The 14170-nt window shown below is 52.8% G+C and overlaps 3 protein-coding genes across 3 annotated transcripts; all 3 read right to left on the reverse strand.

Annotated features, from left to right (window-relative positions):
• Positions 1 to 495: 495 nt before the first annotated feature.
• Positions 496 to 1601, reverse strand: AYO20_03474 (hypothetical protein; the record flags this gene model as incomplete). The annotated part of the gene is made up of 2 exons (XM_022641777.1): positions 496 to 1468; positions 1522 to 1601. 2 exons carry the CDS (start codon positions 1599 to 1601, stop codon positions 496 to 498), a joined length of 1053 nt encoding a protein of 350 aa, XP_022502310.1.
• A 3500-nt stretch (positions 1602 to 5101) lies between these two features.
• On the reverse strand, positions 5102 to 8262 carry AYO20_03475 (hypothetical protein; the record flags this gene model as incomplete). The annotated part of the gene is made up of 2 exons (XM_022641778.1): positions 5102 to 8071; positions 8128 to 8262. 2 exons carry the CDS (start codon positions 8260 to 8262, stop codon positions 5102 to 5104), a joined length of 3105 nt encoding a protein of 1034 aa, XP_022502311.1.
• A 1908-nt stretch (positions 8263 to 10170) lies between these two features.
• On the reverse strand, positions 10171 to 13423 carry AYO20_03476 (hypothetical protein; the record flags this gene model as incomplete). The annotated part of the gene is made up of 2 exons (XM_022641779.1): positions 10171 to 12170; positions 12220 to 13423. 2 exons carry the CDS (start codon positions 13421 to 13423, stop codon positions 10171 to 10173), a joined length of 3204 nt encoding a protein of 1067 aa, XP_022502312.1.
• Positions 13424 to 14170: the final 747 nt, after the last annotated feature.

Consider the following 14170-nt stretch of genomic DNA (forward strand, 5'->3'; position numbering starts at 1 on the left):
TAGAGAAGTCGCGCACAAGGCAAGAAGGGATGATGGCAAATAAATAATAATTGATAGCAAAATGCGTCTTTGTTTCCCCCTCTGGTGCCTTGCCGACTTGCCTTTCTGTCCAATCCCGTGGCAGTCGCTACATGAGGTTGAGGTGAAGTTGGATCAAGGGTTTGCCACCCACTGCGACTAAAGCCCCACGCAGATCCTCGATGTGGAAACTGGTGGTTTGGCTCCAAAATACAGTGTAAACAGGGCCAGCCTCTATAACCCTTATGAGTTGTCAGTCTCACCCTCGCCTCAGCTCTTTCTTGATCTCTTTCTCCCAATATTGGTGGTCAGCTTGCGAATTGACAAGAAAGAGTAGCCAAGATATCAATCTAGCAAATGACCACGGGCGGTGAAAGATATCCGTTTGGATTTGTCCATTTGGTCAGCCAGCCTTGGATGTCAAGCATAACAAGCCACGGGGTAAACGAGCACGTTGATCTAACACACCCACAGCATCTATACCCACGTCGATGGTTGCTGGGCATCTCTCTTTCCGCCTGCTCCTCCGCCGACACTTTGTCCCTGCATCTGACTGCCACTGCTTCCCCCTCCCCCCAGTCCTCTCTTCATCATCCGCCCTAATATTCCCACCATTTCGGCCGCATCCTGAAACGAATCATCATCCATACCCTCCTGCGCTTCATACACGTGCCTGATGGCCATCCTCGCCATCTTTCGCGATGCCTCCGCTTCGTGGAGGCAGTCGTAGACGTAGGCGACGTACTCGACTTTGACAGATAGGCGGACCGGATGAGATCCTGGAAGAAGGCGCTCGGCGAGTTCATCGGCTTCACGGAACGCTTGGGTTGCGTAAGGGGTATAATCCTGCAAAAGAAGAAGGAAAGTTGCTGTGCCGTTGCCATTGCCGTTGCCATTGCCATCGCCGTTGTTGCCATTGGCGTAGTAAGGATATGTTGCGGGAAGAGGAAGACCAGGAGGAGTCCGGGTGGTCGCTGTCATCCCCCCACCACCCACTGGACCCCCAAGACTGATAGCTGGCGATCTTCTTCGTCCGTTTCCCGCAGGAGATCTGATTGTGGTGGCTTGTCTGCCGAGCCTTTCTCTATCCTCCCTTGACTCCCGCGGACTCAAAGGTTCGGGAAACAACGTATAACTCGCATCCCCGCTCCCAATGCTCCTTCTCCGATTAATGCGATCGTTCACGGGAGGCTCATTATGAAACAGTACAAAAATATGGTAGAAGCTGGCCTTCAGTTTGTAACTCAACACCTTGAGTTCCACGTAATGGCCAACCATCGGGAGCACATATTGCTCCACCATAACAAGGCCTTCGCGGGCGAGCCATAATATGTGGTGAATTAAGTGGCGGGCTTTTGGGTCTCGAACTGGGTCGAGCCGTTTTGCGCGGCGTGCGCGTAGAAGTTTCTCAGCAAGAATTACCGAAAGGCCGAGGACGCGGAACAGGAAACTATTGATCATGTCTGCGTCAACAGCATCCTCGAACACGGACAAGGGCCTTACCTAGAAAGATAATTGTTCTCCGTGGTAGTAACTTTTGCAAAGTAGCCCAGAAACTTTTGATCCACCTCTGAGGAGGCCATCCAAATCGAATACAAGGGAGGGTCTACTTGACCCCTGCTGGACGGCTGCCACTGTCGAGAGAGATATGTCAGTTCCACGTAACCTTCTTTCCATCGTTTGCGCGCTCTAATGGGTATTGGCGACTCCGATACGTCTTCGATCCTAATTCCATCTATGTCCATTCTTTGTTTTTGACCCAGAAGTCGTGGAAGTCGCTGGCGAGTGATGTTTGAAGCATCCGCCAAGAACCGTCGACTGGAGCAAAGACACTTTGGAAGGCTTGTGGTTGTAAGGGCCTGGAAGAACTGGGAATGGCTGAAGAAACTCCTGGCCGCCTCCCCAGCGTATAGGCTTGTTGGTAGGGCAAAGAATCGAGAGGTGCTTCTTGGTTGGTTGGATATAAGAACAGACGGACGAAGAAATGCTTCAATAGAGAACTTGGGTTTGTGATACAAGCGAAACATGCAATTTACCTCTAGCCGCCCGGCCCGAATGCGAAGGCGCTTACAACAAATGCCCGCCTTATCAAATTAGGGGGTTCGTGTGGAAGGTTGAACAAGGCTGTCCCAGCCTTGGGTCACCTATTTCGGAGTTTGGGCCTTTCGGAGAATTTGCTTCAACAGGTCGGAGAAAAGCACGTTGAGACTGCCGGCCGTTTTTTGGGTAAAAGTGACTTTTGACTTCGTCTTGGATTATTTAGGAGGGAATGGAAGCGCGATCAGGCGAGCGAGCGTGCGGACAAACGAGTGACTGTCGCTTTCTGTCTATCAAGGTGCGCTTCTTTTCCCGTGGGTATCGACTGTTGGTACAAGTATCAGAAAGAAAAGAGGCGAAAACTTCTGAGGCGAAAGCCAGGGTGATTAGGTTCAAATCTTGACGGGAAATGCGCTGTTGTTACAAAAATGTACAGGTGGAAAAGGGAAAGGGACTCGTAATGGCGGATTGACAGCTCTGCAAAAGGCTGTGCAGCTGTGGTGCTGCCGAAATTGGGTTTCTGAGGCCAGATGTCAGCTCGCTGAGACCGAAGAAAAGTCGCCCATGACGTCCATGCAACGTTCCCGGAGGAAGCTACAGAGCCACAGCAGCCTGGGATTGGAGCGCCTACGTACAACACACTGGCGCAAAACCGCCTATTCGCCCAGCACCCTTATTATTGGGACCAATGAATCTGGGACAGGTAGTGTTGGAGGTTGCAATTGTGGTCGCAGGGCTTTCGTCTGGAAATGAGGCTGTCGGGTACCGCTTTTTCTGGTCTGACGCATGGTGTTTGGGACGCAGGGGAGAACAAGAGCCTCTGGTCTGTATCGGGGGAGTGGGCGTTCAATTGGGGTGAGCCAGTACCGCTCGAATGTGTTGCTGCGATCTCTTCAAAGGTTTCATCCGGCTCAAATCAGCAAGGTCTTTTTTGTGCCTCTCTTCTCCTTCCCTGGGGGCAATTCAAGCTGGAGAACAAATCGGATGGACGACTGATTGGCGAGGTTGGTGTTGGCTCACGACCGCAGCTCGCTGGGCTAGGAGCAAGGGAAACGCACACAAGGGCAGATTCCGAGACTGGACAGTTGTCAATGGGGGGGCAGGAAGGCGTGCAGTACCGACGCAGAGAGTTGCAGATGCAGGATGCCGGTATGGAGTCGGATATGAACCTAGTTAGTCAAGAACAAGATGGAGGCCGTAGTGACGGTGAACAGCTGCAGGACGAGCAGTAGCGTAGGACGGGGAAGGGCCCCAATGATCACCAAACCATGACGATGATATTCTGGGCAGCAACAGGAGCAAATGAAAGGAACGAAGCCGTTGCCGTCGAGCTTTGTGGGAGCTTGCAAAGTGGAAAGAGTGATTGAATGGCACGAAAGATGAGAGGTCAGCAGTAGACGAGTGTAGTGGACGAGAGGCTCAGAGACGGGCGATCGGGGAGAAGCTGCATCGTGCCAGCGCATCAAGCGCGTGCTGCCCTGGTCGCTAGAGTCGCTAGCCTTGACCTGACTGGCAATAGCGTGTAAGCCATGGATTGACCCCTGTAGACAAGTGTGGAGGAGGAAGACTGGGGGCTAGCTGGAGGAGGACAAGTTGCTCACAGAGAAGTTTTTAGGGCGATTCTTGAAGATGGGAGATTCCAGGATACTCATGACGAGTACTCGGTACCTCGTCGTAGATGCAGCCATACGGAGTGGGTGCTCTCCCTCCTGTGACCATATCGCGAGTGTCATGATTCCCATGTCTTTCTCCTTTTCATTTGAGGACAAAGTGCATCGAGGCTGAAGCAGCGGTCAAGGGAATGAGAGGGAAACCAGCGGTGGAGGTGGATGTTTGCTACGTGGCACACTCTGCGACAAGATCAGAACCCAAAAAGCAAAAGAGAGTTTGGTTTAATTAGTTTTTGCTCATGGCAGCCGAAGCGACCAAGCGAACAAGCTAACGAGCTAAAATGATGGGCTGCATGCAGCTGCAGTACGGAGTACCAAGAGTATCCAGGCGTGGGCCGGAGCATCAGAGGAAGCCTGTGGACACTTGTGTGGACACCGTGTGGACTGCCAGACTGCCCAGCTCCGTTGTCCGATCATCATTCTTGTTTCCACTGCCACTGCACTCTCAAGACTCTGTACCTGGACCACTACCTGCACTGGTAGGTAAAGAGGTACCTAGGCACTTACAGTAGGGTGCTAGTGATGCAGTAGACCATCTGGACAACCCGACCACCTTAGGTGCTTAGGTACCTGTACCTGTCTACAATTTAGTGAGCGGATCTAAGAGAGGCAGCAACTTGTATTTAACAAAGGAGCCCTCCCCCTCCTGCTACTCTTGACTGCTCATACTCTCCCTTCCCATCCTCCCTCTCTCCCTCTCGTATTCCACATTCTCTCTGCTTGGAGGTTTCTGTCATGATCCTGACAGCTACATCCCTACCAGACCCCTGCTCCAGCCATATCGACAACTCCCCCATCCTGTCAGCTGCACACTGTATCCGATGCCATGTGCTTCTCTCCAGCGATACAACCTCTGCAAAGCCAGTGTCCCTCCCAGCCATTCTGACCTCTTCCGCTTTCTCTGTATTAATGCCTTATTTCTTGTGGCTGTTGCCCCCGTTACGCCCTTCTCCAAAACGGCGACTGGCTCCGTGTGTGATCCTGCTTCCCTCTCCCATCGTACGACAGAGGTGGTTCGCAGCCTCCAGAGCCACAGGACTTGTGTGATAGAACGATAGAATACTCTGCAAGCCCATTGGAATGTGGTTTTCGTTCTCATGCTTGGGACTGAGCTGTTCCCCCTCCCATGATGGACCTCTATCTCATCCTCGTTCTCGTTGGCGCTGGCCAAGTTAGCTCAGATGTTGGTAGGCCCTAGATCCAACAACATACCTCTAGGATGGCGCACCTTACCGAACGAGAAGTCCAACTTTTGGGCTTCAAACGCCGGGTCGGTATAGGGTGAATGGGTCTGCCAGTGCCCTCGTGGCGACCCGACAGAGACGACTTAGAAATAGCCGGTGAATATCATGCTCAAGCACTCATCACGGACGGTTTCACTTGCCGTCCTCCTGGCCTCCCTCCATTTGACCATATGCCGGTCCTTGAGGGGGCCCGTTCATCGCAGGTCCATGGGGCTGCATTTGGTGATGCATCTTTTGCGCCATCTGGCCATATCCACTACTCATGGTTCGGTGCTGCATAGCATATCCCTGATGAGGTGTAGAGCCGTATTGATGTCCTCCGTAGCTACCACGATGCATCCCCATTTGTTGTTGCGGGAAGGCCATTGGCGCGGCGCCCTGGTTAGAAACGCTAAACATCATGCTGGGTGCAGGTGGATGGCCTTGTTGCGATCCTTGCTGCATCATCATCGGCGCCATCCGTCCCGGACTCGAGTAACCCCCATTCTGCTGGGGATACACTTGATTTGGGTTTGGCGAATACATCTGCATTTGGTGGTTGAAATGCGGCGGCACCGCCATGTATGGCCCATTCGATGGCTGTTGCACCATCATTGGCGCACTCATCTGCCCCACCTGAGCATGCATCATGCCAGGAGTGCCCGGATAGGTTCGCATTTGCATGGGCATCTGGCCCGTAGGCGTTCCAAAGTACGGTTGAGACTGGTAAGAGAGTTGGGCAGGGTGCGCCATGGGTGAAGCATAGGCTGAAGCTTGACGAGAAGCCATGCTTGGCGACGAGAACACGCCTGGCGTCGCCGCACCATACTGCATTCGATGACTAGCATCCTCGTATTGATGAGGAAACTGGTGTGGACCATTGTGTGGTACGTGCTGTGGCGTCGAAATATGTGGGATGTTGCCAGGGCCATTAGGTATCGCCATACCCTGCCCTAGGTATGGAATATGATGGCTCGAAGATGAGCGGCTCTGAGCTGGCGAGATCACAGGAAGTGCCGCTGGCTGTTCGAATACTTCCTCGTAAGTCTTTTGGTCGTTCTCAGGCTTGACAGTCCATCGTGGTCCCGTTTGGAAAGCGTTTGGTATACCTCCGTTGTTACTATAGTCCTTTTGGACCTCTTCGGTCTTCGCACCTTCTGACAATTTCTTCGGAGCATACTCTGCCTTCATACGAACGATTGAGTTGAAGTCTTTGGCAATAGACGGCCTCTGAGCAGCCGGTTTTGGCTTTCGGTTACCAAAGAACACTGAGGGCGAGGCTGTTCGGGAGATAGAACCCGCACGTTGTGTTGAGCCGGGGCTCGAAGGTGTTTGCGAGGGACCCGATGGATTGAAGGATGCCGCAGTCGGACGAAACTCGGAAGCTTTCACGTTGAGATTGAATTTCCCAGAAATGGCCGAATTGGGAGTATGCATGTTGGATCTCTGTGGGCTGGTCATCCCAGTTTGTTCGGCCATGGGTCCAGTTGGTGGTACACGTCCTTCAATAATGGGAATCGGCGCAGGAATGGGAGGAGGCTGAATGCTTTTGCGGTCCTGCTGATGTGCACCAAATCTTGATTGATATGGAGCGCTGTTGTTTCGACCGGGGAAAAGTGGTGGCTGTTGCTGGCCGGCGGGCCGGTCAGACCGGCCAGCTGGTTGAAATCCTCCACGACCACGATGGTACACTTGTCGTTCCGGTATAGGTGGTTGAGGTTGTGGAACATCGGCTTTGCGGGTGGTGTTGCTAGCCACTGGGGCTTGCGAAGGGCTCGGCTTCGCAGTGGATGTCGATTCGCTAGACTCCTTTTGTGCTTTTTCGACGATAGCCTCTTGCTTAGCCGGATCTTTGGCGAGGATGCCGATCAGATCATTCGGAATCGGAGTCTTGAGTTTGAACGTCTTCGAGAAGCGTAGAAGTTCGTTCAACTTAGCAGCGCGATCTTGGTTAGCCTGAGCCTTTCTCCTCTCAATAACCCTTTGCTTCTCGATGTCAGCGAATTGGCGGAATTGGTGGAGGACTTTGACTTCAACGTTTTCAGTGGAGCCCTGAGAGACAACTTTGTTGCTGAGTTGCTCGATATTCGCGGACTCAACCTTGCCAGGAGTCGCTGGAGTAGCAGGTTTGACAACTTTGTCGGATTGAGTGTTCTGTGTTGACGTCGTACCATTTGGCTCAGATGCCAGCTTGTCTGGCGCAGTGGTTGTACTCTTCTCAGCAGCAACGGGTCCATCTTTTTCGTGCCTCGATTTTTGCGAGTTTCCCGCGCCAGGTTCTGGTCGAGAAAGTTGCGCGGATATGATAGCGGGATCTACAGGCGCTCCTGGAACTGTTGCTTGGGCAGTAGGCGCACGCCTCGCTGGAGGGGTATACTTATTCGCTCCGCCAACGGACAGTGGTGGATATAACTGCTCGTCACGACGAACTCCACTGTATTTCTCTTCCTCGTCCTCGCCATCGTTCTCGAGAGCCTGACCACGTTCCTCGCGAATGTGTGCATTTGTCGATGTTGAACCTTCAATCTCCCGCGCGATCCTTTCAGCTTCAGCTTCTCGGCGTTTGTAGGACGGCGCGTTGCGGTCAATGGTGGTTGTATAGAGGTTTTCATCGTAGGTGCTCTTAGCACCGAACAACTGAGAGTTGGTGGCAAACTGATCCCAAGTAGAGTTATTCGCCGACCCTAATGAATAGTCGGTGGTGTCTGGTCCTTCCGGCACCCATCTTTGTAATTCCCGTTCACCCCGAGCTTGATTGCCAGAGATATCGGTGTCAGTCTGAAAGGTCGAGGTAGAGCCTGCGGGGGTAATGTTAGAGCGCATTTTGAGAGGATCCGATGGAGTGACCATACCATTGGTGAGTTTCGAGGTCTCAGGTAAAGAAAAGTCGGCAATGGTCATATCGGCAGTATCCTTCAGATCAAAGTTCATTGCATACTCTGGACTCGAACCAACTAAGGCCGCTTCCCGAGTTGCTACGCCGTTTGCTTGGCCTGAGGTGGCAGGTTGTATTTTTCTAACCATCTTGAGAGTGATCCTCGTGCTGGTTGGTGTGAGTGACGAGCCGGACAACAGACCCTCGAACTTTTCTCCTGATTTGGACGTAAGGACGATGTTCAACCCCTACCGCCAAAGGTCAGTTACCATCTCATTGGACGGGGATCATGGTTGGCATATACTATAGCAGCCCCAAAGAGGAACACCAATCTCTCGTGTGCTTGCTTGTCTGTAATGCCTGCATCCCTCTGCGCACTGGGCCTCATCATGTTTGTGTTCCTGGGTTGGGCAGTGTTCCCATTCTGGTGGACAGGCATGGAGCCTCGTTGCTGGAACGAGTTTGAGGAAGAACCCCAGACTTTCTGAGAAGCCGGACGCCTAGCATTGGGTTTGATCAGCAAGGACCTTTGTGAGATTTGACATGCAATAAGACAATCATGGTTGCATTGCACCTTCTCCCAGACGAGACGAGCATGTAGCCCAAAGGAAGAAGACGGTCCAGCCTGCAAAGTTGACGGGATAAACGTCTCGGGTTGCGTGTGCATACCTTGAAATTCCGTCACCACCAGGACCACCAGGACTCTGCTTGCGCCCTGCATCCACACCCTTCTGGTTGCTACTTGATCTCATTGTGCCCCTTGCCAAACCATTATTTTGTGGGGGATTGACTGCAGTATTCAAATTCGGGGAAGGGATGCTGGCTGCAGAGGCCATGAGCTGCCCGTGTTGGTAGCCACGTCGCACAGGAGGTGCTCTGGGTACGAGCTGGATCGACGGGAACCGGCCAGTCAGACTGCGATTGTACTGCGGAGGATTTTGTGTTTCAGTAAGATCCCGGGGCCAGGGGAAAAAAAAATTAGACTGCGAGACAGCAACGGAACGGCTTTGAATGTCTCGGTGGAGGGATGGCCGTTGACAGTGGCAGGGACGGTGGTTAGAAGGCACGAGCCTCAGGGAAAAAGTCGAAGGGTGGAAATGGGGAGAGCAGCTGGCGGGAAAGGCGCAGGCACTGGGCCGCAGTCACAATTGCGGGACCGAGACAAAGGGTCGCAGGGACCTTGGGGGACCTCGCAGACCAAGGACAAGAATAATTTTAAAAAGGAGGGTGATGGACTGACAAGCGGCCCGCCCACAGTCTAGCCTAGAAGGGCGTTCAAGAATGAAGAATGCCGCAGCAACTGAGTAACAGAAGCCGCAACGAAGGGGGATGGGATCAGATGGGATGGAGAGGTTTGGAAAGAGAAGAAAGAAGTGAGGTTGTGCTTTGCGGTTGCGGTTGTGGTGGTTCTGTCGGGGCTTGTTTGAGGAGTTCACTTTGGGAAAGCTGGAGACAGACTCGAGCGTTTGACAGTCTGTTTCCCCGATGGGTGGATTCTGGAGGCCATGAGCCCTGGGAGCCGCACTATGAGTGGCCGGCTGGGCACCTAGAACTCTCAGCGCCCGTCAATCGTCATCCGGGCGCGGGAGCTGCCTTTTCCATGACCCTCTAGGCGTCGACGCCTGGTCTTGGTCTTCCCGAAGGCGGTACTCTCACATCACTCTGGAGTACTCGGTATACCTTCACACCTTCAGCAGAGGGTACAATTGTCCAGCGATGTTTCAGTCAGTTTGTTATTCTTATCCTTCACCATCATCATCTTCTTCTTCCCTCGGGCCCAACATGGGGAAGGCCGATGAGTGATTCCTGTGTCCGCCGAATCCTCTGACTCAAATTACATCTCACTAGGTATTGTCGATTTCCTTTTGTACGGAGCTGAACATGTGCCAAAGTTATGTGCCACGGGTCTTTCCCGAAGCCCTTCGTTTCCGACGGCCGTCGATCGCTCCCCCTTCCCCGCCCACGCCAACGAATGATGGTCGAATCTTGCTGTGTGGAAGGTCTAAAAGGAGGAGGCGTCTGCACACCATTAAACTGATATGCTATCACAACTCTTTATCACAACTCTTTAACATGGTCAAGATCCATCATTATTGCAGCAGGCGTAGGGAAAGCCCTGCATTTCCCTGCCTCAATGACTACTACGTGGTACCTGCGTTCGTTTGACATTTCCTTCATCAGAGTCGACGAGTCACTGCTCAGCAGTCTCTACCTCTCGCTACTCAGTACAATTATTCCACAGTACAGCCCACAGTCAAGTCGCGTTGCCCGTAAACATTGCGCCCTGCATGCTTCATTGCGTTTCGCTAAAACATAACAAGTTGAATCCATCCAGCTGCCCGTTGCATCACAATCTCAATGAGTTGAGAATGGCTGATGTCATTGACCGGTACTGGTTCATTCCCCCTTGCACCTTCTTGAACTGGATCCCATGGAGAGAAAGAAGAGGGATCTTGACAATTGCAATCTCGAATTTGAGCACCAATCGCTCGCCACTGTCCTCTTGAACCCGAGTTCTTGTAGCGCCTCCATCGTGAGCCTCGGGTCCTCGATTTTGTTGCAGGTACTCATCCGACCCCTCGGAGTTGGTCACGAAGCTCTGGTCTGGTTGTCTTCTTCTCGCATGATGTCGGGTCAGCCGATCGTCCCTAATGTCTTCTCTCTCTTTGCCCCGGAATGCCCCGCCGAATGAAATCCGGCGTTGATGTCCACTCGTAACGCGTCCACTTCTGTCTTCGTCGAGCCCGGCTACGGGTTCCTTGACCCCTTCGAGGTTGATGCTAGGCGCGTGTCTGCAAGAAAAGCCACCCTTAATCACGGTATATTGCACCCCGAGCTGATTCAAGACGCGAATAATGTCATGCCTGATGAACTCAGGTGGCTTACTGCTGGTAGTTGAAGTCGAGAATAGCCCCTTGAGGCTGGCTGGCTTTGAGATTTCGGTCCCTGGGGTATCGGGAATGGCGGGTGTGTCAAGGACATCGACCTCATCTCGCATCTCAGCGTCAGTCTCCTCAGGGACGTTAGCTTCTGCTCGGCGCTCTTCATGGCGGCGTCGCCGGGCTTGGATGCTCTCCTGCCGTGCGTGGCCCAAGGATTTGGTACGCGTAGTAGTTGGGGTGCGAGGTGTCGTCAGAGGGCTGGCGTTAGGAGCGGGCTTGTCGGTAAGTTCCACGCCCTTGCTAGCTCGACCAGCGTTCACACTCGACTGATCAGAGCCGCTGGTTGGTGGTGGCTCAGGCACAAGCATTGGAGACTCGTTGCCCGACGTCCCTCTATGTAGAACACGTCGAGGACGATATTCGGCGGAGTTGACACTGGTTGATCTACCCAAAAATTTCCCGGCTCTAGATAAGCCGCCACTGGCACTCAATAGACCCTCATGCTGTGGTTGGCTACCCCCCTGATGATGAGTGGTTGGGCTTGGGTCTCTTCTCCGTGAACGTCGAACAGAGAATGACTTCCGTGGAGGAGTCACTGAATCAGCCGGAGGCTGGATATTCAGAGCTGGTGGAGGTTGGGGTCGTTCCATGTCACGGTCCCGATACCGTCTGGTACTAAACCTTCGCAGAAGACCCAAGGCCGTCCCCTCGCGCTTCACAGGTTGATCAGGTTGAGGAATTGCATGCAATGGAACCACATTTGGAGCTGGTTTTCTCTCGGCAGCCTCCAACGACTTCGCAACGTGCGGTATGTCATCCTCACCATTTGTTCGAGCCCGCGGTCTTGCCCGGCCACCGGTGGCTCTTTCTCCAGGCATTTCTGGTGCAAAGGTGTTTGTATGAGCAGCTTCCGGTGTAGGTAGCCCTGGAAGTTTGAGAGGCGCCTCCTTTTCCGTCATAGGCATGGCCAGCGCGCCAGGATTTGGCTGATGTCGCTCTCTGTCACGTTTCTCACGTGCAAGGTAATATATAGAGACCAGTGGGCTGTAGGCATTGATGGGGTCATGTCCTCTGATGGCTTCAGATGATGGCACCGAAAGACCTTCGCGGCTGATTGAATTTCGTCGTTTATAAAAGTCGAAGACTCCACGCTTCTTCTCTCCACTGTTCGAGGTGTGGCTGTAATCATCTTTCGCACTTCTCCTTACAGCATTCTGGTAATCCTCTGACTCGATAATGCGGGTTAACTGCTCAGTGATGTATGCCGAAGACCCAAAATCGAAACCTTGCATTTTGTCAATGACCTCAGGATCGAGCGGCAGCTGAAGTGGTTCCCGGTGTGGGAGATAATTATCCGGTGGGCCATTGAAGCCTTTTGTCATCCAAGGATGGTTCATGATTTCCTGAAGACTGGCTCGATCTCGAGGATCTACCACGAGCATGCGCGAGATGATATTCTTACATTCTGGAGGCCGTTAGCAAATGGGGACTCTTGTGTCGGGACAAACACGTACCAGCTGTAAGCCACTGTGGATAGTCAACAATACCTCGTTTGATCTTTGCGTGCAACTGAGGCATGCTTTGATCATCAAATGGCACTTTGCCACAGACGAGGACATAAAGAACAATTCCGAAACTCCATACATCAACTTCAGGACCAGTATACTGCCGGGCCTGCAACAATTCCGGTGCTGCAAAATACAAACTTCCGCAGAATGTCTTCAGAAGTGAACGAGGTGAATAGAGGTTGCTGAGCCCAAAGTCGATGATCTTGATATCCCCGGTCTTGCTGATAAGAATATTCTCGATCTTGAGATCCCGGTGAACAATGCTGTTTCGGTGGCAGTAGTCCAGCGCACTTGCAATCTGTCGAGCAAACTTCCGTGCTTGTTTCTCTTTCAGCCTGCCATGAGCAATAATATAATCCAGCATCTGCCCGCCGTTCACATACTCAAAAAGCATGTACCAGTGGTAGTTCGTCCTCTGGACATCGATCATTCCGCAAATGTAAGGGTGAGATAGCAGTGACACCATGGCTGCCTCCCTCGCTGTTCGAATTTCTTTCGAACGATCAGCACGCTCATCTTTAGGATTCCCTTGGTCGTCAGCCGCCTGGCGTGGGACAATCTTGATGGCTGCTTGTTCTCCGGTCTCCGTGTTTCTTGCCAGCTTGACCTTCCCCATGCTACCCTGACCAATTGTTTTCCCCAGTGACCAAGTTCCTGTCTGGCATGTTATTGATGTTCGTCTCCGACCGATCGTGGGATAGGTTTGCGAGGCGTGTGTTTCGGTCCGTGAGGTGGTGCTAGGAGGGACTTGTGGGGTTGCTCCATTGGCGTTTACTGTCGTAGGTGCAGTTAGATCCTGACTGTTGCGTCTGGATCCAGGTCGAGATGAAGATCGTCCGTGAGCGGATGCCTCTGTATGATATTCGCCTCTCCCATCTCTAGAGGTGCTGCGACGAGAGGAAGTTGTGCGAGCGACATTCGACTGTTCAAAGTCTCTCCTGGCGACATTTGCAAGGGCAGTAGGATTAGATTGAGGAGGGGTTTCGTGGGTTCTGGAGGTAGAGCGGTTGTGATTCGAAGGTCTGGTATTCGTGGAACGCGTCCTGCTGGGTTGCGAGGGTGAGGTGGACGCATAGGAAGAGGGAGGGTTACGGGAGGTCGAATGGCTTCGCACCAGCGAAGGCGACTGTTGTGATGCTGTTGTGGCCATCTTACTGACGGAGGCAGACAATTCAGCTGCCGTTCAGAATCTTTGGTTGATGAATTAGAGACCAGACTGAGTGTCACGTTTGCTGTGCGAATCCAAGGACCAACGCCAGTATGGAACGCACGGACGACAAGCAATGTCAAACCCCTTGAGCCCTTGGGCCTTGCAGCCACAAGGCTTTGTTCGGGAATTGCTCGATTCAGTATCCGGTTTGTGTCGTCGGTTATGGCTCGAATAGGGCGAGTCTCTCAAGGTGACGTTCAGAGAGATCACAACAAGAAGGAGATGGGCCGACTAGTCGTATCATCGGGTTCTCGCGTAAGGTCGAAGGCGGGCAGAGCAGATAGTAAGATGACTACAGCTCTGCCACGTCCAACGCAGATTGGGGCGGGGAGAGAGTCAGAGGAAGCCGTGGCGGTGGATCAAACGAAATTGATGACTTGAGGCGAAATAATGGCGGTCCCAATGCTCTGTTTCAAGTTATTAAGATCCTGGGTTTGCAGTTGGAATCAGATTGTGAACATTTGATTGATGGGCGCAGGCAAAAGCACGGTGCACAACCTGACAAAACACGCATGAGGGGGGCTTCTAATGCTTCCGCGAGACTTCCAGGCTCTCCATAGCACTCTACAAGGCCAACGATGGCTGGGGTTCCTTTAGACTGGATGCTAATAGCTCACGCAGTGACATGATTAGTTGACGCGGTATTTGACCCAAGGTTCGGGATCGGTGCCCGTACCAGCCTAACTG

The sequence above is a fragment of the Fonsecaea nubica genome, assembly GCF_001646965.1.
Source record: "Fonsecaea nubica strain CBS 269.64 chromosome Unknown Scaff16, whole genome shotgun sequence".
NCBI lineage: Eukaryota > Fungi > Ascomycota > Eurotiomycetes > Chaetothyriales > Herpotrichiellaceae > Fonsecaea > Fonsecaea nubica.